General features: G+C 41.6%; 1 protein-coding gene across 1 annotated transcript in view; it reads left to right on the top strand.

Moving 5' to 3' along the window:
• LOC132398542 (synapsin-3-like) overlaps positions 1 to 26443 on the top strand; it is a 262286-nt gene that overhangs the window by 202962 nt on the left and 32881 nt on the right. Inside the window, exons 6-7 of the mRNA XM_059978162.1 lie at positions 15233 to 15295; positions 25166 to 25308. Coding sequence (XP_059834145.1) covers positions 15233 to 15295; positions 25166 to 25308 — 206 coding nt within the window. The remainder of the gene's footprint in view (positions 1 to 15232; positions 15296 to 25165; positions 25309 to 26443) is intronic.

Raw genomic sequence — 26443 nt, forward strand, 5'->3', positions numbered from 1 at the left:
TTGGACTCTGTTCCACCCTCCAGTATGTTTCCCTGATGGAATCTATAGTTAAGTAATGAAGGAATCGTTGGTCTCCCAATCTACCTCATCACGGCCCTTTCACTTTTCTCTGTAACTTTGCTCCACATTCTGTTTTCATTTTACTATCTTGATTAACTTATGCCTAGAATGATCTGTCTGGATGGCACATGAGCAAAAGCTTTTCCTGTATTTTGGTATACGTGACAATAATAAACCAACACATAAAAGGATGAAAACTTTAAAGGTCATTGTAAATTATGAATCTTTTAAAGAGAGCTGCCAAAACTGGACACATCTTTCAAACAGGTTGTGGTTTTGATGTTTACATTAATTTTGGGTCCCCACATTCTGATATTTTACCCCAGATCAAAACCTGCAGAGTGCCGGATTAGTGAAAGTGCCGAATTACAGAAGGATCACATTAAGCAATAGCTAATCTCCTCATCATACCTTTAAAGTATTATGTAAATCAGTACAAGTTAGATAATAATGAAACAGAAATATTAAATGAGTAGCAAGTGAAATTTTAATAGTAATATACGGTGCAGGCGCAGGTAAAATAAAGGGTACAGGTAAATGTACAGGAATTAATTTATATAGAATGGTTGAGTACTTCTGCTTCTAAAGTGAGACGTTTAATATACCCTTAGGCAAAGTTATATGTTTGCAAGTGTGGGGTCGTTAGGGTTATCAACATCTTCATCTTGAAAAATGAGTGAAGCATCAGGAACTGGTGCTGAAACTGGCACAACAGTTTCTTCAAAACCTGTTGATGTTGGTGGCAGCACATCTGGGTGAGCAGAAGCAGAAGTCGGAGAAAGCAGGTCTTCTATACGCCTCATTTCACGCGACTGGGTGCCGGGCTTTTCCCTCTTCACTCGCAGTTACTGAGGGAATCCTCGTTAGTTTCTTTTCCTCCACTTAGTAATATGCTTAAATTCAGCGGGTTGCCACATCTGATCTGAGGTTTATAGGCAGAAGAGAACGGAGTGCCGGCTGGGTGATGCTGGAGGGCGGTGTGCAACTGCCGGCAGGCTGGCGAGAAGGCAGACCGACCCTGTGTGTGCCAGCTCCCGTGCTGCTGGAAAGGGAGATGGGCGGGTGCCAGCTGGCCATGCCTCATGCAGGTGATATTAATAAATGCAGGAAAACAAGCAGTAATCACCTGTCTGTGCTTACAAGAGCACGTCAACACGTGAACAGATCTAGCGCAACCAAAACAATGCACGGCAGATTGATATGGTGGCCCAGGAAATTTGAAATCAGTGCCGGATTATCGAAGGAACCGGATTACAGGTAGTCAGATTAATGAAGGTCGAATGTAGCTCATTTTTAACTCCTGGAAGAAATTTGTGTCAATCAGTTTGAAGGAAAACATTACAACCAAGTCTGGACTGACGAGACACCTCAGCACATGCTCACATCAGGGTTGTCAGAAAAACAAACTTGTATTCCAGGTCATATGACTGTGTAACCTCTGTACATGTTTTCAATTAAGATGTTGGTTCATGGGAGGAAGAGAGAAAGGTAGCGGGAATTGAGGAGGAGGTTGTGCAGTTGGATTTCGTAGACCTCAAAAATTTAAAAAAAAGTTGCTTCTTCTCAACTTAAATGTTTACAATACAATAATCATTGCTGTTGGGAAACTTAAATTGGATTCTGTTTCACTTGGCTGCTGATCTAAGTCATTCTGAAAAAGGTTGCAACATTACTGTGTGGGGAGAAAGGAAGTCGAAAGGAAAAAATCAGCTCCTGGGTGGACCCTCATACCATTAGACCGTCACTAGTAGGCATGTCCTGATCAGACAGATTGCAAATTATGCAATACTTATGGGAAGGAAAGTTTGGCTGTTTTGTGATGTTGAAGAAGTAATCGTGATGAAGAGAATCCCTAATCTTTCCTTCCCTGATAATCTATTGGTCACAAGCCAGGGCTACATATAGTCTGGGAGAAAAAGAGCTGAAGACTATTAATACTGGAGCTGGGTGGTTCAGTGAATCAGACATCGGATTTTAATCTCTGTGGCCTGATAGGATCAAAATGTCTAGTCGTTGTGAGGGACTTAAATGCAATGCATCAGAAGGATCGTACAGCACAAAATGTGTAATGTTGCATTATGTAATACCAGATTTTTCAGTCTCCCTTAGAAAGCCACATTATTTGAAATAGCACTTTGAAATAGAGTGTAGGAGGTGCCATTTTGAAGATACTGTCAATAGAGAAAAATAATGAGAACATCATTATTTTGCTAAACCTACCAATTTAAAAGTGTACTTCCTTGTTATAAGCACTCTGCCTTCACTGAGCTCATAGCAACTAGCAACTTCTTATGCGGAGCATCACTGAAATTGCCTCAGCTCAATATGAAACTTGTCTGATCGAATATTTCTAGGGGATGTTATTATGTTATTTCGATGAGTTAGCAAAGAACAGTATAACACCCTGTCCACAATTAGTCTGCAAGTCTATAAGGTCATCATGAAAATGAGCACAGTGAAAGTGGACAGCTTCCGGTGGCACTCGTTCCTGAACCTGCCTTTGATGGTGCAGCAGCACATGCTGCTGTCTCACAGTCTGGGCAGTCTGGTTTCAGTAGTGCTTCACATGCTGTTCTTGTGTCTTTCACACCTTCCTAGCAAAAGAGGAGCTTGTGGGCACAGACAAGAGAATAAGTTGCAGGGCTACAGGGAAATGGGAAGGGTAGTGGACTGATAAGTTTGGTCTTCTGTGAGCCAGCATAGATGCATTAGACTGAATGGCCATCTCTGTCATAATAAGAGAATACTAAATAGAGCCTGAAATATCCATTACTCCTGTGCTAGCATTGCAGATTACTTTAGGAGAAAAGAATGGAAATAAAGTCCATCATTCCTACAGGTTGTTTTGCAAGTTAGAGTGAAAATATTCCTAGGCACTAGATATAAAAATGCTCTTTATTTTGCTCTGTAAAATTTGGAAGAGCAAGCAGAGAAAAGCAAAGCCCATTGTTTGGGTGGAAAGCTCATTCGAGATGACAGTCAATGGGCAACATGCATGGAATTTCTATTCATCACAAATTCAGTTTGATCGAGTTCTGCATTTGGATTAGATACACGTGTATTCAGCACCTAGAGTGCACAAGTTTCTCCTCCATCTGAGTTAATTCTTGTTAGACATCCTCCTAATTTAGGACATTATGCTCCATTACAGGGGCTACATAAATGCAGGATACTCTTCATGAATTTACACCCTGATAAAGAGATTTTTGTAAAGGAAAGGACTGAAATTAGCTGACTAATTGAGGCCTTTCCTTTAGAATATTATATTACCTGGGATTTTCTTTCTGCAAAATCCCAATACTCATGTGCTGTCCTTTAACCTTGAATAAATATAGCAAATATATAATCTGCAGCTGAACAAATCTCAACGGAGAGTATCAGCATCTCTGTAAAAAGTATCAGTTCAGTGCAGTTAGGATTTGACAAGTGCTGGCCTTAGGATTATTAAAAAAAATGAAATTCTGTCTCAGGAGGGTGTAATACGATTCTGACTAAATGTGCTATATATGACTTAGGAGAGCCACACTATAAATAATATTGTATTCCTGCATTCTGGTAAGCATGAAATCTACAATTTAAAAAAAAGATTCTTTGTGGCTTTCTTCCTGATGTGATGCACTGAGTAGCTTGACAGAGAAAGAGCAGCTCTTCCCTTTTCCTGAAGCCACCACACAATATTCCAAAAGCATAGACAAGTGAGAACTGCTGACACCGGAAACAGGGAATGCTAGGGTTACTCAGCACCGCAGGCGGCATCTGTAGAACGACCAACAGCCAATGTTCTGTGTCAATGACCTTCATCAGAACTAAAACATATATATATATATATAATTTGCCACAGCTTTGTGTACCTTTAGCATAGGATTGTAATACCACAGAGAAACAATTTCCGCAGACTTTCCACAGAAATTAGAGTGGGAGAGAAATTCCCATAAAATAACTTGTAACAATGAGATGAGTAAGAGATACACATACGAGAAATGTCTGATATAATAAAGAATTAAAGTTCAAAGTAAATTTATTATCAAAGTCCATATATATCACCATATACAAACCTGAGATTCATTTTTTTGCCGGCATACTCAATAAACCGAATAACCGTAACAGAATCAATGAAAGACTGCACCAAAAGGGCGGGCAACCTGTGTGCAAATGACAACCCATGCAAATACAAAAAGAAGGATAAAGAAATAATAATAATAAATAAGCAATAAATACCTAGAGCATGAGATGAGGGTCCTTAAAAGTGAGTCAAAGGTCTTGGGAACAGTTCAGTGTTGGGGCAAATGAAGTGATCCCCTCTAGTTCAAGAATTTGATAGTTGAGGGACAACAGCTGCTCCTGAATCTGGTGGTGAGAGTCCTGAGGCTCCTGTACCTTCTTACTGATGGCAACAAAGAGAAGAGAGCATGACTTAGATGGTGGGGATCCCTGAAGATGGATGCTGCTTTTCTGTGACAGTGCTCCATGTAGATGTGCTCAATGCTAGGGAAGGCTTTACCCATGATAGACAGGGCTGTATCCAGTAGTTTTTGAAGGATTTTCCATTCAAGGGCATTGGTGTTTCCATATCAGGCTATATACTTTCCACCACACACACTGTATATAGACATCTGTCTAAGTTTTAGATGTCATGCTAAATCTTCACAAACTTCTATATGCATATATGTTGGGCCCAGGACTGTTCCTCTGACATGATTGCACCGAGGAATTTAAAGTTGCTGACCCTCTCCACCTCTGATCCTCCAATGAGGACCGGCTCATGGATCTTTGGTTTCATCCTCTTGAAGTCAACAATCAGCTCCTTGGTCCTGCTGATACTGAGTAAGAGGTTGGCGTTTTGGCACACTCAGCCTGAGTTCCAATCTCCCTCCTATACGCCGATTCCTCACCGCCTACAACAGTGGTGCCATCAGCAAACTTGAATATGGCACTGAAACTGAGCTTAGCCCTACAGTCATAAGTGTAAAGTAAGTAGAGCAGGAGGCTAAGCACATGACTTTGTGGTGCACCTCTGCTGACGGAGATTGTGGTGGAGATGTTGTTGACCAATCCTAACTGAATGGTGTCTGTAAATGAGGAAATCGGGGATCCAGTTGCACAAGGAGGTATGGAGGCCAAGGTCTTGAAGCTTTTTGGTTAATTTTGAGAGAATGATAGCTTTATTGTAGATTTCATCATCACAAAACACTTAAGCAGTCCAGTGTCTGTTGGTTGACCATACTTAGACAAAGGCTGAACTGATGATGGACATTTGCTAGTGATGAGGTCAGTTAGTTTCGTCAGTGAAACAACAAATACATTATAGCCAGACAGTGGGCATACAGACATTACAAGAAGGAAAGCTATCTTTGTTGATGCTCCTGACAAACAACTATTTCCTTTGACTTTGTTATCTGATGTCCCTGCATAATAAAAAAAATCTGTTTGTAGAGAATTCAGTATGCTATATCCTGATGTGACTTATAGTAGACATCAAAGGGTTTACAGCATGCAACATCTGTGTTCTCCCTCTCCCAGGGCAGGCTTCTTGTTTAATTTACATTCTGTTTATGGCAACAGAACAGGGAGTTGGGATGTGTCTGCTACGTTCACATGTCGGTGATTCAGACAGACATCATAAACTGACAACCAAAGAACCCCTATCTTGAGATCAGTTGAATTACTGAGAACAGCATTGCAGAGAAAGGATCATGTCAGTCTTTCACTTGTTGACATTTCTTTTAGAAATAGGTAATATTATGTAAAATAATAAATGAGATAGCAAAAATATCTTTCTACCTCTTCCCATAGATGCTGTCTGGCCTGCTGAGATCTGCCAGCATTTTGTGTTTTTAAAAATATCTTCCCCCTTAGTCACTGGAAATAAAAGAAAATAGATGAAAAGCATGACCTGCTGAGTTCCTCTAGCATTTTGTAGGTGAAAACATTGCTTTGTTTTTCACCTCTGAGGCAGTTACAATCCAGGGTGAAGTTTTAACAGTATGACTGGTCTTTCTGCCTGGTAACCTCTTTAGCACTTTGACGCACCATCAATAACTCTCTCTGAGACATAAAGGCGAGATATCGACTTTTATTGACTGGAAGAAGGAACAAGCAGTGGTTGACCACCACACTACATCCTGGAGACTGAGAGGCCGGGCTCAGGCCTCAATCGCCTTCATACAGGGGCCTGTGGGAGGAGCCACAGGAGCAGTCAGCAGGGGGCGTGTCCAGACAGGTATATGTAGTTCACCACACACTTTATATTGTGTGTTTGCTCTGTCCTTCATTTAAACTGATCAGAGATAGGCTCAGAAGGGCCAAATATCTTTTTTTCAGAGGTCTGTTTAGGCATCTTGCCATTTGCTAAGAATGGAAGATTCATTATTCAGTGAGTATCTCCACCCTGCAGCCATGAGCAGTGGTGTGTAAATCTTGTGAGGGTATAAAATTTAGAAGATAGACCAGTGGAACATAGAACATTACAGCACAGTATATGCACTTTGACCCATGATGCTGAACTTTTTCTACTTTAAGATCAAACTAACATAGCCCTCCATTTTTCTTTCACCCATGTACCCAAGAGTCTCTTAACTCTCCCTAATGTATCTGTCTCCACCACCAGCTCTGGAAGTGTGTTTCACTCGCTTGCCATTCTCTCAGTAAGAAACCTACCTCTGACAACCCCCACGAACTTCCCTCCAATCATCTTAAAATGGTGTCCTCTCATAATACCCATTTCTACCCTGGGAAAAAGTCACCGGCTGTCCACTGTATCTATGACTCATCATCATATACACCTCTACCAAGTCATCTCTCAGCCTCCTTCACTCCAAAGAGAAAAGCTCTAGCTCACTCAACCGATCCTCATAAGGCATATTCTCTAATCCAGGGAGCATTCAGGTAAATGTCCTCTGCACCATCTCCACATCCTTTCTATAATGAGGCAACCAGAACAGAACACAACACTCCAATTGTGGTCTTATCAGAGTTTTATAAAGTTACTTCATGTCTCTTGAACTCAATCGCCTGAGTAATGAAAACCAACTTACCATTTGCTTTCACAGTCACCCCATCAACTTACAGTACGCGACTTTGAAGGATCCATGTATGTGTAACCGAGATTGCTCTGTTCCCCCAAACTGCCAAGTATCTTGTCATTAACTTTCAAGTTCGACCTTCCAAAGTGTATCACTTCACACTTTGTCGGATTGTACTCCGTCTGTCACTTCTCAGCCCAGTTCTGCATCCTATCAATATCCCATTGTAATCTACAACAGGCAGGATTTCCCGGGGGCCACCCAGTTTAATTTTACTTCTCATTCTCATTCCCATGTCCGTCTACAGCCTTCTATACTGCTTCTCTTAGGTTGGATAAGCAACACCACATATTCCATCTGGGTAGCCTCCAATCTGACTGTACAAACATTGTATTCTCTAACTTCCAATGATTTCTCTCCCTCTCTCTTCTCCCTTTTTTCCTTTTCCCATTCTGGGTCCCTTCTTACCCCTTCACTTCTCTTCATTTGCTTATCACCTCCCTCTGTGCCCCTCCTCCTTCAGTTGCTCCCACGGTCCACTGTCCTCTCTTATCAGATTCCTCCTTCCTTTTTCAAAATGGGGAGAAGATTCAGAAATCAGAGGTGCAGAGGGACTTGGGACTCCTGCTCTTCCTGGATTCCCAAATACTTCACTTGCAGGTTAAAAGTTGGTGGTAAGGAAGGGAAATGCAATGTCGGCATTCACTTTGACAGGACTAGAATATAAAAGCAAGGATGTAATGCTGAGGCTTTATAAGGCATTGGTCAAACCACATGGATTATTGTGAGCCATTTTGGAGCCCTTATCTAAGAAAGGATGTGCTGCCATTGGAGAGGGTCCAGAGGAATTTCAGGAGAATAATTCTGGAAATGAAAGGGTTAATATATGAGGAGCACTTGACGGCTCTGTGCCTGTACTCTCGGAAGTCTAGAAGAATAAGGGGGAATCTCATTGTAACCTATTGAATGTTGAAAGGCCCAGTTAGAGTGAATGTAGAGAGGCTGTAACCGATAGTGGGGGAGTCTAGGAACTGAAGGCACAACTTCAGAATAGAAAGATGTCCGCTTAGGATGGAGATGAGAGGGAATTTCTTTAGCCAGAGGGTGGTGAATCTGTGTAATTCAGATAGCTGTGGAAGCCAAGTCATTGGGTTTATTTAGAGCAAAGAGCGATAGTTTCTTAATTAGTAAGGGTGACAAAGGTACAGGGAGAAGGCAGGAGAATGGGGTTTGAGAGGGAAAATAAATCAATCATGTTGGAATGGCAGAGAAAACTTGATGGGCCAAATGGCCTAACTCTGCTGTGTGTCTCATGGTCTTGAAGACTTTACTTTATCCAACTATTCCCTCACAGGTTCTCACTTCCTTCCTTCCTCCCCTTCACCTGTCAGTTTGTACTCCTTCCCCTCCCCCAACCTTTTTATTCTCGCTTCTCCCTCTTCCTTTGCAGTCTTGATAAAGGACCTCAGCCAAAAATGTCGCTTATTTATTCCTCTCCATAAATGCTGCCTGATCTGCTGAGTTCATCCAGCATTTTGTATGTTGCTCTTGATTTCCAGCATCTATGAACCTCTTTTGTTTAGGAACAGGTGGATGACTAGAGAGAAGGGAGGACCGATCAGGAATAAAAGAGGAATCTTGTGCCTGGATTCAGAGGAAGTAGGGGAGGTCCTTGATGAATACTATCTCTCGGTATTCACTAGTGACAGGGACCTTGACAAATGTGAGAACAACATGAAACAGGCTGATATGCTAGAACAGGTTGATGTTAAGAACGAGGTTGTTCTGGAAGTTTTGAAAATCATTAGGATAGATAAGACCCCAGGTTCAGATGATCTTTGCATCCTTACTGACCACATGTGTAAGATGACTAGATGGTGGAAAAAGTTATTCCTTTGTTCAAGAAAGGAAGTAGAATTATAGACTCTGGGAATTATAGACCAGTGAGCCTTAATTCAGTGGTGGGCACATTATTGGAGAAGATTGCTTAGAGGTAAGATTGATGAACATTTTGTGAAGCATAGACTGACTAGGGGTAGTCAGCATGGCTTTGTGAGGGGCAAATCATGTCTCATGAGCCTGATTGAAATCAATAAGGATGTGGCAAAACTCATTGATTAAGGTAAAGCAATGGATGTGGTGGATGTGATTTTTAGTAAGGCAATTGATAAAGATCCTCCATGATTGGCTAATTCAGAAAGTCAGGAGGCAGGGGATCCTGGGAAATAGCTGTGTGGATTTAGAATGGGCTTGTTCATGGAAGGCAAAAAGTGGTTATAAATAGAGCATATTCTGCCCAGAGGTTGGGCACCAGTGGTGTTCTGAAGGGATTTCTTTTGGGACCCCTGCTTTTTGTGATTTTTATAATAACTTGAATAAGGAAGTAGAAGGGTGGGTTAGTAAGTTTACAGAGGACACAAAGATTGGTAGAGTTATGGATACTGTAGAAGGATGTAGCAGGTTACAATAGGATACCATCTATAAATTTGCTCATGATATAACCATTGTTGGTAGAGTCTCAGATGAAGATGAGAGGATGTACAGGAGTGAGGCACACCAGCTGGTTGACTGGTGTCACAGCAACAACCTTACACTCAATGTCAGTAAAACAAAAGAGTTGACCATGGAGTGGAAGAACATGAACCAATCCTCATAGAGGGATCAGAAGTGGAGAGAGTAAGCAATTTCAAGTTCCTGGCTGTCAAGATCTCTAAGAATCTAACCTGGTTGCAACATATTGATGCAGCTATAAAGAAGACAAGGCAGCAGCTATATTTCATTAGATGTTTTAAGTGATTTGGTTTGACAAGTAAAACACTTGAAAACTTATATAGATGTACCGTGGAGAGCATTCTGACAAGTTGCACCACTGTCTTGTATGGGGGTGGGGGGGGGAGAGGGGAGGTGCTACTGTACAGAACTGAAAGAATCTACAGAAAATCATAAAATTAGTCAGTTCCATCTTAGGTACTAGCCTCCATAGTACCCAAGATATTTTCAAGGATTGGCACCTCGGAAAGACAATTACTAAGGACCCCCATCACAGAAGGCATGCCCTCTTATCATTGTTACCATCAGGAAGGAGGTACAAAAGCCTGAAGGCATACACTCAGTGATTCAGGAACAGCTTCTTCCCCTCTGCCATCCAATTCCTAAATTGGCATTGAACCCATGAACACTACCCCACTTTTTAAAAATACATTTTATTTCTGTTTTGCGCTATTTTAATCTATTCAATATACACATATATATACTTACTGTAATTTATTTATCTAGTTATTTGTATATACTCATGTATTGCATTGTACTGCTGCTGCTAAGTTAACAGATTTCATGACCCATGTCAATGATAATGAACCCAATTTTGATTCTGAATCTGATTCTGATGTTGACAGGTGCAGAACTGGGCTGAGATGTGGCAAATGCAGTTCAACTGGGAAAAGTGTGAAGTGAAAAGTAATTCACTTTGGATGGTCTAATTTGAAGGCAAAATGCAGGGTTAATAGCAGGTTTCTTGGCAGTGTAGAGGATCTTGAGGTCCATGTCTATGGATTCCCCCAAAGTTGCTGAGAAATTGATTGGGTTGTTAAAAAGTTGTATGGTGTGTTGGCCTTCATTACTCAGGAGGTTGAGCTCAAGAGCTGTGAGATAATGTTACGGCTCTGTAAAACTCTGGTTAGTCAGCACTTGGAGTATTGTGTTCATTTCTGGTCGCCTCATTATAGGAAGGATAAGGAAGCTTTAGAGAGAGTGCAGATGAGATTTACCAGGATATGGCTTGGATTAAAGAGCATGTCTTATTGAGGGTAAGTTGAGTGAGCTAGTGTTTTACTCTTTGGAGAGGAGAAGGATAAGAGGTGACTTAATAGAAGTATACAAGATAATAAGATGCAAAGATTCAGTGGATAATCTGAAGGAAATGGCTAGTACCAGGGGTCATAATTTTAAGGTGATTGTTAGAGGTAAGTTTTTTACAGAGTTGTGGGTGTGTGGAATGCTCTGCCAGGGGTGGTGGTAGAAGCAGGTACATTAAGGACAGTTAAGAAACTCTTAGGCGCACGGATGAAAGAAAAATGGAGGGCTATGCAGAAGGGAAGGGTTAGATTGATCTTAGAGTAGGTTAAAAGTTTCAGCACAACAACGTGGGCCTAAGGTCCTGTCCTGTGCTGTGTTCTATGAAATAATGGAATATTAATAACATAGATGTCATTGGAAGGGAAATGTCAAGTTAATAAACAATAGTTTTCAAAAATCAGAATATATTTATAAATAGTGCAGCCTATGGAATCACTGACTATCCTGAGGGGGTCATATTATATCCTGTTCCAATGAATCACTGATCGTCCTAAGAGGGATTACAGTATGTACTGTTGGAGAAATCACGGAGTCACGTTGTAATCCTGACCATGGAACCCACACTGTACAGCAACCTGCACAGATGGTGATACATTTCTGAAATGTTTATAAATATGAATCATCAGCAGACAATTTTAGTGGCAAAATGCAGATGTAATGACATCATTGGTTGCTCTGCATGTTTCCTCCATACTGTCATAAATTGCATATGAAACCTCCAATTTATAATAGAAACATTTGGAGCATGTGGTGCTTTATATTGCACCTGTGCCTATTTAACAGGATACTTTGCTAACATTGGGATATCTGACTAGGCAGTTTCAGAACTGAATGTAGGCTGCTCAGACCCTTCCATAGTTCACAGTATACACAGAATGCTGGAGGAACTCAGCAGGTCAGGCAACATCCTGATGCAGGGTCTCGGCCCGAAAGGTCGACAGTTTATTCATTTCCATACATGCTGCCTGACCTGCTGAGTTCCTCTAGCATTTTGTGTACTTTGCCTTGGATTTCCAGTGTCTGCAGGTTTTCTCCTGTTTGTGACAATCCACAGTACGCTTAAATTAACAGGCAGAGTTTTCTTTTCTGCATTTGGCTTTCAAGATATTTGTTTAGTGGGAGTCTGGCAGTACTCCATTCAAAGCCCAACCGAGTGTAGCCTCACAGGAAGGGTTAATCCCAGAGAGACTACAGAAACACCACATCTCGGCTGAAGAAAGTATCCAGAGGCTCAGGCATTCTAAGGCTGCCATCACATAAATACATGATGTTCTATGGTAGATTTTTAGCCACATTCTGACACTAGACTGTATTACCATCATAAAGTTAGAAGTGGAGATTCACACTAATGGTCACATATTATTCAGTTGCATTTTCAACTTACCAGCAAATGAAGAGGCAAATCCTAAATCACAATTAAACATAGGCAACAAAGTATTAAATAACATAAAAATGCCAGACTAATTTATAATGTAACAACTACAACAGACCTAATCTTTATAACTAATGACATTATCATTTTGAGTCACCCACCATCAACATGTTGGAATGAGCATAATCCGAAACCCAACTGGACCAGTTGCATAAATGTTAGAGTAGTAAGAGCAGGGACAGGGTTTGGGTATCCTGAGGTGAGTAACTTATCTCCTGACACCACAAAGTCTTTTTGCCATTTACAAGGGACATCCGGGTTGTGATGGAATACTGAGACACAAGACTGCAGATACTGGAATCTAGAGCAATGAACAAAAGGCTGGAGGAGCTCAGCAGTTCAAGCACTATCTAGAGTGCTTGATAGTGCTTGACACTATGGTATATATAATTATCTAGATAGACAGGGTCTGATTAGGAACAGTCAGCATGGATTTGTGCATGGAAGGTCATGTTTGACAAATCTTATTGAATTTTTTGAAGAGGTTACGAGGAAAGTTGATGAGGGTAAAGCAGTGGATGTTGTCTATATGGACTTCAGTAAGACCTTTGACAAGGTTCTGCACAGAAGGTTAGTTAGGAAGGTTCAATCGTTAGGTAGGTTCAATCGTTAGGTATTAATATTGAAGTAGTAAAATTGATTCAACAGTGGCTGGATGGGAGATGCCAGAGAGTAGTGGTGGATAACTGTTTGTCAGGTTGGAGGCCGGTGACTAGTGGTGTGCCTCAGGGATCTGTACTGGGTCCAATGTTGTTTGTCATTTACATTAATCATCTGGATGATGGGGTGGTAAACTGGATTAGTAAGTATGCAGATGACATTAAGGTAGGTGGCATTGTGGATAATGAAGTAGGTTTTCAAAGCTTGCAGAGAGATTTAGGCCAGTTAGAAGAGTGGGTTGAAGGATGGCAGAAGGAGTTTAATGCTGATAAGTGTGAGGTGCTACATTTTGGTAGGAATAATCCAAATAGGACATACATGGTAAATGGTAGGGCATTGAAGAATGCAGTAGAACAGAGTGATCTAGGAATAATGGTGCATAGTTCCCTGAAGGTGGAATCTCATGTGGATAGGGTGGTGAAGAAAGCTTTTGGTATGTTGGCCTTTATAAATCAGAGCATTGAGTATAGGAGTTGGGATGTAATTTTAAAATTGTACAAGGCATTGGTAAGGCCGAATTTGGAGTATTGTGTACAGTTCTGGTCACTGAATTATAGGAAAGATGTCAACAAAATAGAGAGAGTACTGAGATTTACTAGAATGTTACCTGGGTTTCAGCACCAAAGTTACAGGGAAAGATTGAACAAGTTAGGTCTTTATTCTTTGGAGCGTAGAAGGTTGAGGGGGGACTTGATAGAGGTATTTAAAATTATGAGGGGGATAGATAGAGTTGATGTGGATAGGCTTTTTCCATTGAGAGTAGGGGAGATTCAAACGAGAGGACATGAGTTGAGACTTAGGGGGCAAAAGTTTAAGGGTAACATGAGGGGGAATTTCTTTACTCAGAGAGTGGTGGCTGTGTGGAATGAGCTTCCAGTAGAAGTGCAAAATTGGATAGGTATATGGCCAGGAAAGGAATGGAGGGTTATGGGCTGAGTGCAGGTCAGTGGGACTAGGTGAGAGTAAGCATTCGGCACGGACTAGAAGGGCTGAGATGGCCTGTTTACGTGCTGTAATTGTTATATGGTTATAGAGGCAAAGAGATAGTCAACGTTTTGGGTCAAAACTGAGAGAATACTGTGCTGGAATTCTCTCCCCTTGCCTCAATGCTTGCAGCTTCAGTAACACTCAAGCTCAACAACATGAAGGACAAACCAATCTACTGACCTCCCATTCATTATATTGTTTCCCCATCACTGTTACAGAGAGGCTGCTGTATGTGCCAGTAACAAAAGACACATTAGTTACTTGCCCAAGCAACCAATAAAAACACCTAAACCCACAAACTTTACCAGCAAGAAGGCTTCGGGCACACAGGAACACCAAGTTGCATGCCATCTGTGGAAAATTATTTCTGTTTTTTCATTGTCACTGGATTTAAATCCTGGAATCCCTTCCTCAAAAGCACTGTGGCAGTTTTTTTCCTCTGAAGGACTGCAACATTTCAAGAAGGAAGTATCTCATTACGACTGTAAAATGGTGTAACGTGAACAAAGTCACCAGAGAGACACTGAAGCTAATGGATACAGAAGAGTTTTATTCAATAAAATGAGACTCTCTCGGAGAAAGAGGCCTGTTTGACCTAATATTACATTACATTTTATATGATAAGGATCAAAGGGCAATTCTATAGTTAGAATCTACAATGCTTCCTTTGAATTACATATAATTTTCACACCTCCTTCTTTGCACCCACACTCCAGATACTCGAAATGAATTTTAATCAGCATTGTCTGGTTTTCAATTAACTGGTGTCCACAACTCCAGGAAGCTATTGTCCAGGGCTGCATTTTAAAGTTAGTTTACAATCCATGTGGAGGTCTAAAAATTGGTTGCTGAAGTTAATATTTGCTATATGCCCTAACAGCCACCTTTCTCAAGAATTGTTATGTGTAGGTAGTAAATTCTCAACTTGCCAGTAATGACCAGACTCTGAAACATGAATGAAAAAGAAAACTCCAACAAGGCAATCAAACTAAAAAAAAAAAGAGTATAATTATGTTAGGTTCTTTGACTGCAAATGTTTAACTCATAAAATTGTCCTCAGAGAAATCTTAGTAAGCAGGCTGGTCTATTGTGCAATATTTAGAAGAATACGGTGGGAAGAGCCAGAAATAAAATGAAAATAAAAGTAATGGATAGAAGTTGCATTCATAGTAACACATAATGAGGTTCTAAATGATATGCTATTGTTCTGTTTCAGCTCACGATTCCCAAATTCCCTGTGGTTGTAAAGATGGGCCACGCTCATGCAGGCATGGGTAAGGTAAGTGGTATCAATGCAAAGGCAAGCTTAGGCACCGTCAATCTCACAAGAATATAGGAGTCAGAGTAAGTCAATAGAACCATTTAGTTTGTCCTGCCATTCAATATTAATATAACTCATCTGCACCAAGACTTAATTCCTCTTCTGTGCCCATTTCACACAGCCCTGAGTTCCCCAAACTTCCAAAGATTTATCTATCTCAAAGACTTATCCATTTCCACTTTAAAGTGCACAAGCCTCCACAACCCTCTAGTGTTGAGGATTTTAGAGATTCTGTCAGAGGAAATTCATACTACCCTCAGTTTTGAACAACTGCTCCTTGTCTTGCATGTCCCATTATTCGGGGCTCTTGTCTTGAATGTCTGTATTTGATATTTGGGAAGTCTCACTGTTTGTCCTGTCATGTTCCATTAGAATCATTTCAATAAGAAAGGAATATATTTTCCAGTTTTTCCAAACTTTAAGCAGTACAGGTGTCACTTTTTGGATATTCGTTACAGGACATTCCTCTCATCCCATGAATTAGTAGAGTGAATCTCTTCTGGATTTGCCTATAATTTAATAAGAGAACCATAACTCTGCACAGTATTCAAGGTATGGCCTTACCAACATCTGTAAAATTGTAAACAGGAGCCAGTAAAGCACTTCATTTATAAACTGAACAGAAGTGCATGACTCACTTTAATCCTTGGGCTTCAGAGTAGAACATAGAACAGTAAACCACAGTACTGGCCCTTCTGCCCATTTAACCTACTCCAAGGTTAATCTAACCCTTCCCTCCCACATAGCCCTCCATTTTCCTTTCATTCATGTGCCTATCGAAGGGTCTCTTAAATGTCCCATATATTTGGCTATCCTCTCAATCTATGCCTCATGCCATCTTGTCCAACTCCATCACATCACCTCTCAACCTCCTGCTTTCCAAAGAGAAAAGCTGTAGTTCACTCAAACCATCAAATTAGGACATGCTCTCTAATGCAGGCAGCATACTGGTACATCTTCTCCATCTCCAAACCTTCCACATCCTTCCTATAATAGGTGACTCAAGCTGAACACGATACCCCAAGTGTAGTCTAACCAGAGTTTTATAGAGCTGCAACTATTATCTCACCAATGTCGTGGATCACTGGAGTTCTAAGTACCGTAGGACCACAGATACTTGTGTAACACCCTGGGTCACAATTTTACTGCATTGCTGTAGGTATTCCATTTTAGCAGTTCTGTAAGAGCAGTCTGTTCTACTTTCAGCCTGTCTGGGTTACCGTTGAAGATAAGGGATGCTTAGGGTCGTGTGTCATCCAGTTAGGATGGTGGAACTGGGAGAAGGTTCCAGAGAACACTGGGGAGAGGGGGGGAGGTTGGTCTTTGTCTAGCGGGAGATGAAGAGGGAAGATGCTGGAGAGAACCGGTCGTGGGATTCGATCCGGTGGGAAAACGCGATTTGATGGAGTCACTGTGGGAGGTTTACCAAGGATCAATGATTTGAACTTCAATCTGTGTACATTTTACTGCCTAATTATAATGGGCCCTTTTTGTTTTTCTTTTAGTTACTCACTCTTTGGTTAAGTTAACATTCACAAATATACTTTAATATTGTATGAAGTGTGTGATCTGTTATTTCATGCCAATGGGCAACTGCATGGCAGTAAAACTCACAGTTTTGGGTGGGCGTGACATCCCAACCCCATGGATTGGGCGGGACCAAAGTCGTATACTCTCTAGATATACAAAGCCCGAGGAAGGTGGGTTCTCGTTGCAGAACCCAGTGGCTGTTAGTGAGGGGTTATTGAGCCACATTTCCAGAAACACCCAGTAAAAGAGAGTTCATAAGTATGCTTAAGACTGCTGTGTTGAGACACTATAGAAATCAAGGGTTAAGGGCATAGTAGCTCAATTGATGTAAGTTCAACCTTGATCTCATTCATGGAGACCATAGCCTGCTCCTGGTTCTGTTTGTATCAAAAATTGACAGAATGTTAAAGAATGAAGATGGAGAAGATGAGGCTAAGATGGAAAATGAGAATACTCCATTAATACAGAATGGCACAAATAAGTTATGTCATCTATAATATTCAAATAGTAAGACTTAAGTATATTACATGTTTTAAATAAATGAAAAGGGATGGAAGATAAATGTTTCCCTTAAACTTCAGGAGTGTACACTTTTGTCAAGAGACAGAGATCGGACAAGGTATGAAGTACAAAGTTGGCACATCTGTTTATTGACCTGTTATCCTGACCTTGGTGGTTGGAAAGATGTTGGAGTTGATTGTTAAATATGTGACTTTGGGGTACTTGGAGGCATATGGTAAAACAGGCCAAAGTCAGCATGGTTTCCTTCAGAGCAATCTTGTCTGACAAATTTGCAGGAATTCTTTGAAGAAATAACGAACAGGTTCGACAAAGGAGAATTCACAAAAGTTGTGTGCTTAGCTGCTCAGAAGCGTTCTGACAAGCTGCCACACATGAGACTACTTAGCAAGATAAGAGTCCGTAGTATTACAGGAAAAATACTAGCATGGATAGAGCACTAGCTGATTGGCAGGAGGCAGAGTGGGAATAAAGGGTCTTCTCTGGTTGGCTGCCAGGGATGAGCGGCATTCCACAGTTTAGGGATTTCTTCTTTACACTTTGTATGTCAATTATATGATTTGGATGACAGAACTGATGGCTTTGCGGCCAACTTTGTGGATGATATGTAGATAGGTGATGTTGTGGAAGCAGGAAGTCTGCAGAAGGACGTAGATAGATTAGGAGAATGGACAAAGAAGTGGCAGATGTAATACAGTGTAGGGAAGTGCATGGTCATGCACTTTGGAAGAATGAATAAAGATGGAGACTATTTTCTAAATGGGGGCAGTATTCAAAAATCAGAGGTGTAGAGATACCTGGGAGCCCTTGTACAGAATTCCCTAAAGGTTAACTTGCTGGCTGAGTTGGTGCTGAGGAGTGTAAATGTAGGGTTAGCATTCATTTCAAGAGGACTTGAATATAAAAGCAAGGATGTAATGGTGAGACTTTATAATGCATTGGTCATACTGCACTTGGAGTATCATGAGCAGTTTTAGGCCCCTTATCTAAGAACTGATAAGCTAGCATTTGGGAGGATCCAAAGGATGCTCACAAGAATGATTTTGGGAATAAAAGGGTGGATGTATGAGGAGTGTTTGATGGCTCTGGGCCTGTATTTGCTGTAGTTTATAAGAATGAGGTGGGATCTTATTGAACCTATTGAGTATTTAAAGGACTGGATAGAGTGAATGTGGAGAGGATGCTTCTGATAGTGGGGGAGTCTAGAACCAGAGGGCACAGCCTCTGAATCTAGAGATGTCCATTTACAACAGAGATTAGGAAGGACATCTTTACTGGAGGGTGGTGAATGCGTGGAATTCATTGCCACAGATGGTTGTGGAGGTCAAGTCATTAGATATATTAAAACAGAGGTGATAGATTATATGGAAAAGAGTAAACAGTCGATGCTTCAGGCTGAGACCCTTCATTAGAATGGGAAAGAACGAGGAGAAATCAGAGTAAGAAGGTGGTGGGAGGAGAGGAAGAAGTACAAAATGGAAAGTGATAGGTGAGACTGGGAGAAGGGGAGGGCGTGAAGTAAAGAGCTGGGAATTTGATTGATGAAAGAGGTAAAGGGCTGGAGAAGAGGGAATCTGTGAGGAGAGGATAGAAGACCATGGAAGAAAGGAAAGGAGGAGGAGCACCAGGGGAAGGTGATGAGCAAGTAAGGAGATAAGCTGAGAGAGGGAGGGAGGAAAACAGGAATAGGGAATGGTGAAGTGGGGGGGGGGTGCAGCTGCAAGGTTAGAGAAATTGATGTTCATGCCATCAGTTTGGAGGCTACCCAGATGGAATATAAGGTGTTGCTCCTCCAACCTGAGTGTGGCTTCGACATGGTAGTAGAGGAGGCCATGGACTGACATGTTGGAATGGGAATGGGAATTGAAGTGAGTGGCTACCAGGAGGTTTCACTTGTTCTGATGGACAGAGTGTAGGTGTCACTGGGAGATTCTGATTTTTCTGGAGGCCTGAGTGTAGGTCCCCTTCCCGCTGATCTCTCTCCTGGTACTTATCCTTGCAAGTGGCTTTCAGCAGGGGTTGTTCCCTACGATTTCCCTTGTCCACCTGCCCCTCCCCACTGATCTCCCTCCTGGTTGACACTCATCCCTCCTGGTACTTCCCCTTGCAAGCAGAACAAGGGCCACACCTGCCCCTGCACCTTCTTCCTCACTACCATTCAAGGCCCCAAACAGTCCATCCAGGTGAGGCAACACTTCACCCATGAGTGGGGTCATCTACTGTATTCAGTGCTCCTGGTGTGGCCTCCTGTATATCAGTGAGACCTGATGGAGATTGGTGGAGTGCTTTGCTGAGCGCCTACGCTCCATCTGCCAGAAGATGTGTGATCTTACCTGGTTCCCACTCATTTCAATCCTACTTCCATTCCCATTCTGACATGTCAGTCCATAGCTTCCTCTACTGCCACAATGAGGCCACCTCAGACTGGAGGAGCAACACTTCATATTCTGTCTCGGTAGCTTCCAACATTGACTTCTGCAACTTCCAGTGATTTTTTTTCTCCTGTCCCTTCCCTCTTTATTTCTGCAGTCTGTCCTCATACCTGTTCTTCTCACCTATATATCACCTCTTCCTTACCTTTCTCCCATAGTCCACTCTCCTCTTCTTATTCTCCAGCCCCTTACCTTTTACACTTACCATCTCCAAGAAACTTGCCACCTCCCCCTTCCCCCACACATCCCACACATCTGGCTTCACCTATTAGCTTCTAGCTTGTCCTCCCTCCCCCCGCCCAGCTTCTTATCCTGGCATCATCCCCCTTCCTTTCCAGTCTTGAAGGAGGGTCTCAGCCTGAAACATCGAGAGCTTATTAATTTTCATCAATACTAACTGGCCTGCTGAGTTCCTCCAGTATTGCTCTGGATTTCCACCATCATCAGAGTCTCTTGTGTTTATTCTAAAGCAAAACACAACACATCCTCAAATTTAACGTAAAGGTTGTACCCCTTCACTGAGAGGAACTAGGCAGTTTAAAAGTGTGTATTAAAGTCCTGGTCTTACACCAGTTATTAATTTCCAAAGCAGCAACTTTCAGGTATTGCCGTTGTTCTTGTGTTCTCAGTGAACCAGAGCAAACTCTACTGTGGATAGCAAATGAGTCCATGAATTATTGCCCAAACTAGGGGCGTAGAGATCTTTTGTCATTGGATGAACTGAATCTTCCCTGTGATTCCACCTGGTCATCTGTGAAACAAACCATAATTCTGTAAAAACTCAACTCATGCTGACTGAACTAAAAATGCAGTGAAAGAACTTGCCCAGTGGTTACCTGCTTGGTAGTAGCATATCTCACACCTTCACTTCATGGGGTATGGGGGAAGGTATCAACTTATTGGAGGCTGGCAACTACTTTCCCTTTTCTTCAGCACAATATGTATTATCACACCATTCCATCAAAAAACCTAACACAATAGGTGGACAAGTTAATTTTTAGTGCTGCCCAGCAATTAAGTATTAATTTCCAGTACAACAATATATGTATTGATTCTACGTCAACAAAGAAAAATTAAATTGTTTGCTTCTATATATGGCAACGTCAAAATGAATAGAAAACATTGTGGCAAGGTTAGTATGATAACGCAAATAACAGGTTAGTGGGTGCACACCTACTTCATCTGTTACACTGAAGTGATTTGGCAGTTTTGACTTTGTCTTAATCCAAAATGGAAAAAACCCACTGAATTTTAGTTTACGTCATTCCTTTGCAGCAATATAAAGAGAAAGGAAGTTGAAAGTGAGGAAGAAAAACATTTTTTTGTCAACTGTGCTGTGATGTCTGTAAATACGCTGAGCAGAATGGTGAGGAAAAGTCACCATGGAAAGCCTTGTTTCCTTTGTCCCAAAGCTTGCTTTTCCATTTTTAATAACAGTTCAGGTTCTGTAACTTGAGGCATTTGGATTGTTTGAGTATGTGGTTCTGACTGAGTTCACAATGGAACCTTAATAAGGTCATAAAACTAGAAGACATAGGAGCAGAATTAAGCTATTTGGCTCATCGAGTCTGCTCTGCCATTCAATCATGGCTGATTTATTATCCCTCTCAATCCCATCCAATCCTGTTCTCCTTTCCCCTCTCCTCCCTATAACCTTCGATGCCCTTACTGTGGAGGATAGATGTGTCGCTGAGGGATTGGAGCAGGGGGCAGGGGTTCAGATTTCTGGATCATTTGGACCTCTTTTGGGACAGGCATGACCTGTACTAAAAGGATGAGTTGCACTTGAATCCCAGGGTGACCAATATCCTTGTGGGGAGGTTTGCTAAGGCTGCTTGGGAGAGTTTAAACTGGAATTGTAGGGGGGGTGGAAACCGAACTGAAGAGACAGAGGAAGGGGCAGTTCGCTAATGAACAGAGAAGGGTTGTAGGCAGTATGAGAGGGAGGATAGGCAGGTGATAGAGAAGGGATACCCTCAGACCAATGGTTTTAACGCAAGAAGCATCATGAACAAAGTGGATGAGCTTAAAGCATGGATCAGTACTTGGAGCTATGATGATGTGGCCATTACAGAGACTTGGATGGCTCAGGGGCAGAAATGGTTACTTAGAGTGCCAGGCTTTAGATGTTTCAGAAAGAGGGAGGCAAAAGAGGTGTGGTGCGGTACTGTTGATCAGAGATAGTGTCACGGCTGCAGAAAAGGAGGAAGTCATGGAGGGATTGTCTACTGAGTTTCTGTGGGTGAAAGTTAGAAACAGGAAGGGGTCAATAACTCTTCTGGGTGTTTTTTATAAACCTTCTAATAGTAACAGGGACATCAAGGAGCAGGTAGGGAGACAAATTCTGGAAAGATGAAATAATAACAGGGTTGTCATGATGGGCGATTTTAAAATCCCCAGTATTGATTGGCATCTTCCTATAACAAGGGGTTTAGATGGGGTGGAATTTGTTAGGTGTGTTTAAAATGGTTCCCTGACCCAATGTGTAGATAAGCCTACAAGAGGAGAGACTGTACTTGATCTGGTATTGGGAACTGAACCTGGTCAGGTGTCAGGTCTCTCAGTGGGAGAGCATTTTGGAGATAGTGATCACAATTCTATCTCCTTTACCATAGCATTGGAGAGGGATAGGAACAAACAAGTTAGGAAAGAGTTTAATTGGAGTAAGGGGAAATATGAAACTATCAGGCAGGAACTTGGAAGCATAAATTGGGAACAGATGTTCTCAGGGAAATGTACAGCAGAAATGTGGCAGATGTTCAGGGGTTATTTGCATGGCCTTCTGCATAGGTACATTCCAGTTAGACAGGGAAAAGATGGTAGAGTACAGGAAACCGCGGTGTAAAAAGATTGTTGAAAATCTAGTCAAGAATAAAAGAAAAGCTTACAAAAGGTTAAAAAAAACTAGGTAATGATAGTGATCTAGAAGATTATAAGGCTAGCAGGAAGAAGGTTGAGAATGAAATTAGGAGAGCCAGAAGGAGCCATGAGAAGGCCTTGGCGGACAGGATTAAGGAAAACCCCAAGGCATTCTACAAGTATGTGAAGAGCAAGAGGATAAGACATGAAAGAATAGGACCAATCAAGCGTGACAGTGGGAAAGTGTGTATGGAACCAAAGGAGATAGCAGAGGTACTTAATGAATACTTCAGTATTCACTATGGAAAAGAATCTTGGTGATTGTAGTGATGACTTGCTGCAGACTGAAAAGCTTGAGCATGTAGATATTAAGAAAGAGAATGTGCTGGAGCTTTGGGAAAGCATCAAGTTAGATAAGTCACCGGGACTGGTTGAGATGTACCCCAGGATACTGTGGGAGGCTACTAGGGAGGAGATTGCTGAGCCTCTGGTGATGATCTTTGCATCATCAATGGGGACGAGAGAGGTTCCAGAGGATTGGAGGGTTGCAGATGTTGTTCCTTTATTCAAGAATGGTAGTAGAGATAGCCCAGGAAATTATAGACCAGTGGGTCTTACTTCAGTGGTTGGTAAGTTGATGGAAAAGATCCTGAGAGGCAGGATTTATGAACATTTGGAGAAGCATAATATGATTAGAAATAGTCAGCATGGCTTTGTCAAAGGCAGGTCATGCCTTACGAGCCTGATTGTATTTTTTGAGGATGTGACTAAACACATTGATGAAGGTAGAGCAGTAGATGTAGTATATATGGATTTTAGCAAGGCATTTGATAAGGTACCCCATGAAAGCCTTATTGAGAAAGTAAGGAGGCATGGGATCCAAGGGGACATTGCTTTATGGATCCAGAACTGGCTTGCTCACAGAATGCAATAACTGGTTGTAGACGGGTCATATTCTGCATGGAGGTCAGTGACCAGTAGTGTGCCTCAGGGATCTATTCTGGGACCCCTTCTTTTTGTGTTTTTTATAAATGGCCTGGATGAAGAAGTGGAGGGATGTGTTAGTAAATTTGCTGATGACACGAAGGTTGGGGATGTTGTGTATAGTGTAGAGGGCTATCAGAGGTTACAGCTAGACATTGATAGGATGTAAAACTGGGCTGAGAAGTGACAGATGGAGTTCAAACCAGATAAGTGTGAGGTGGTTCATTTTGGTAGGTCAAATATGATGGTTGAATATAGTATTAATGGTAAGACTCTTGACAGTGTGGAGGATCAGAGGGATCTTGGGGTCCAAGTCCATAGGACACTCAGAGCTCTGTGGTTAAAAAGGCAGACAGTGCAATGGTCTTCATCAACCGTGGGATTGAGTTTAAGACCTGAGAGGTAATGTTGCAGCTATATAGGACTCTGGTCACCCCACTTGGAGTACTGTGCTCAGTTCTAGTCACCTCACTACAGGAGGGATGTGGAAACCATAGAAAGGGTGCAGAGGAGATTTACAAGGATGTTGCTTGGATTGGGGAGCATGCCTTATGAGTATAGGTTGAGTGAACTCAGCCTTTTCTCCTTGGAGCGACAGAGAATGAGAGGTGACCTGATAGAGGTGTATAAGGTGTATAAGATGATGAGAAGCATTAATTGTGTGGATAGTCAGAGGCTTTTTCCCAGGGCTGAAATGGCTAACATGAGAGGGCAGTTTTAAGGTGCTTGCTTGGAAATAGGTACAGAGGAGATATCAGGGTAAAATTTTACGCAGAGAGTGGTGAGTGCATGGAATGGGCTGCCAGTGACAGTGGTGGAGGTAGATACGATAGGGTCTTTTAAGAGACTCCTGGATAGATACATGGAGCTTACAAAAATAGAGGGCTCTGGGTAACCCTAGGTAGTTTCTAAAATTCAGCACAGCATTTTGGGCCGAAGGGCCTGTATTGTGCTGTAGGTTTCCTATGTACGTTTCTTTGTTAATCAAAAACTCATCAAACTCAACTTTAAATATATCCATTAACTTGGCTTCCACAGCTATCTGTGGCAATGACTTGCATAGATTCACCATCCTGTGGCTAAAGAAGTGCCTCCTCATCTCTGCATCTCTATTCCGAGGCTGTGCCCTTTGGTCCTAGACTCTCCCACTATAGAAACATCCTCTTCACATCCACTTTTTCAAGTCTTTTTAATATTTGATAGGTTTCAATGAGATGCGCTACTCATTTTTCTGAACACCAGTGAGTACAATCCCAGAGCCATCAAACACTCTTCATATGTTAATCCTTTTCATTCCTGTGAACCTCCTGTGAACCCTCTGCAATGCCAGCACATCCTTTCTCAAATATAGGGGCCCAAAACGCCTTACAATACTAGTCAAAATAACGGTGTGCATTTGTAAATAGGATTTGTACCTATTTTTTATGTCTTTATAATCATGCCCTTAATAAAGTTTACTTCTTTGTCTCTGTCCCACTCGGCTGGATTTGCTTCTTTCTTACAGGTAAAAGTTGAAAATCATTACGACTTCCAGGATATAGCGAGTGTCGTGGCCCTCGCGAAAACCTATGCAACCACAGAACCTTACATTGATTCCAAGTACGACATCAGAATTCAGAAGATTGGGAACAATTATAAAGCATACATGTAAGGATCTGACATTCTACCTAGTGCAGAAAAGCTGACAGAGCCAGGCAGTCAGATGCAGGGAGAATATTTCTCTTGGACGGGAGTTTTGGAACTAGGAGTTACAGTCACAGGATACTGGATAAGGCATTTAGTGCTGTGATGAAGAGTATCTTCACTGAGAGGGAGGAGAACTTGCGTAAGTCTGTGGAGATCAAGCAACTGAACATAACTAAGAAGGAGGTGGGTAGGCTTCAAGACATCAAGTACTATGGAGTAAAAGCAGGAAGAAAGAATAGGAGGAATAATATATTATAGTTTTAAAAATATTTGAATTATTGAAATGGTTGTATTTCGAGAATATATACCAATTTAAATCTGGGGTCTTCTACATTAATGAGGGAAAGCATATTGATAGAATAGTGTTATCTTTCCTACCAGACTCACTGGCTATTGTAGAATGGGTTCGGGTTCTTTTACCTTATCTTTAATCATGATGGTTAAGTTAACTTGTTTCCAAAGCAACCCTCTCAGCCAATATTTTGAAGGAAATTTCAAAAGAGCCAGTATTATCCGAACCTCTTCACTTACTTCATCTTGCTTACATAATTAAACTTCACTAGCTGCAAGTAACAAAAAAGGAATGCATTCACGAGCTGTTTTTGAAAAGACCCTGACCTCCAGGTATCAGATAACCAACCAGTGACAAAGAAGGGATGAAAAAATTGATGAATGAGTTTCTGGATGGGAATTTGGGCCCTTCTGAAATCCTTCTTTTGCACAAGGAGGCTCATCCTTGCACATACCTAAAGTGTATCTCTTGCAAAGCTGTATGCTTTAGGTATCTGACTGCTTAATACACAAATGGCTATTTAGAAAGATTACTGGACATTTTCTTAGATTTCTAAAATGTAACAGGATTATGAGAACATTTGGAAATGGGCCAAATCTTTCCACACCTGAGACAAGCTTAACGTCATCTTTAGCTGTTTCAAATTCCAGTGTGCACCTGGCTGCTAAGCTGAGGAACAGCCATTGACATTTTATTTTAGATTGTGAGGCAGAAAGTCCAATTTTGAGCCATTCTGCAGTTTTCTCTTTAGAGTCAGTGGTAGAAATTTAGAATTAAAAAAAGAACCAACCAGTTAGTCATCCG

The sequence above is a fragment of the Hypanus sabinus genome, chromosome 8 (genome assembly GCF_030144855.1).
Source record: "Hypanus sabinus isolate sHypSab1 chromosome 8, sHypSab1.hap1, whole genome shotgun sequence".
Taxonomy (NCBI): domain Eukaryota; kingdom Metazoa; phylum Chordata; class Chondrichthyes; order Myliobatiformes; family Dasyatidae; genus Hypanus; species Hypanus sabinus.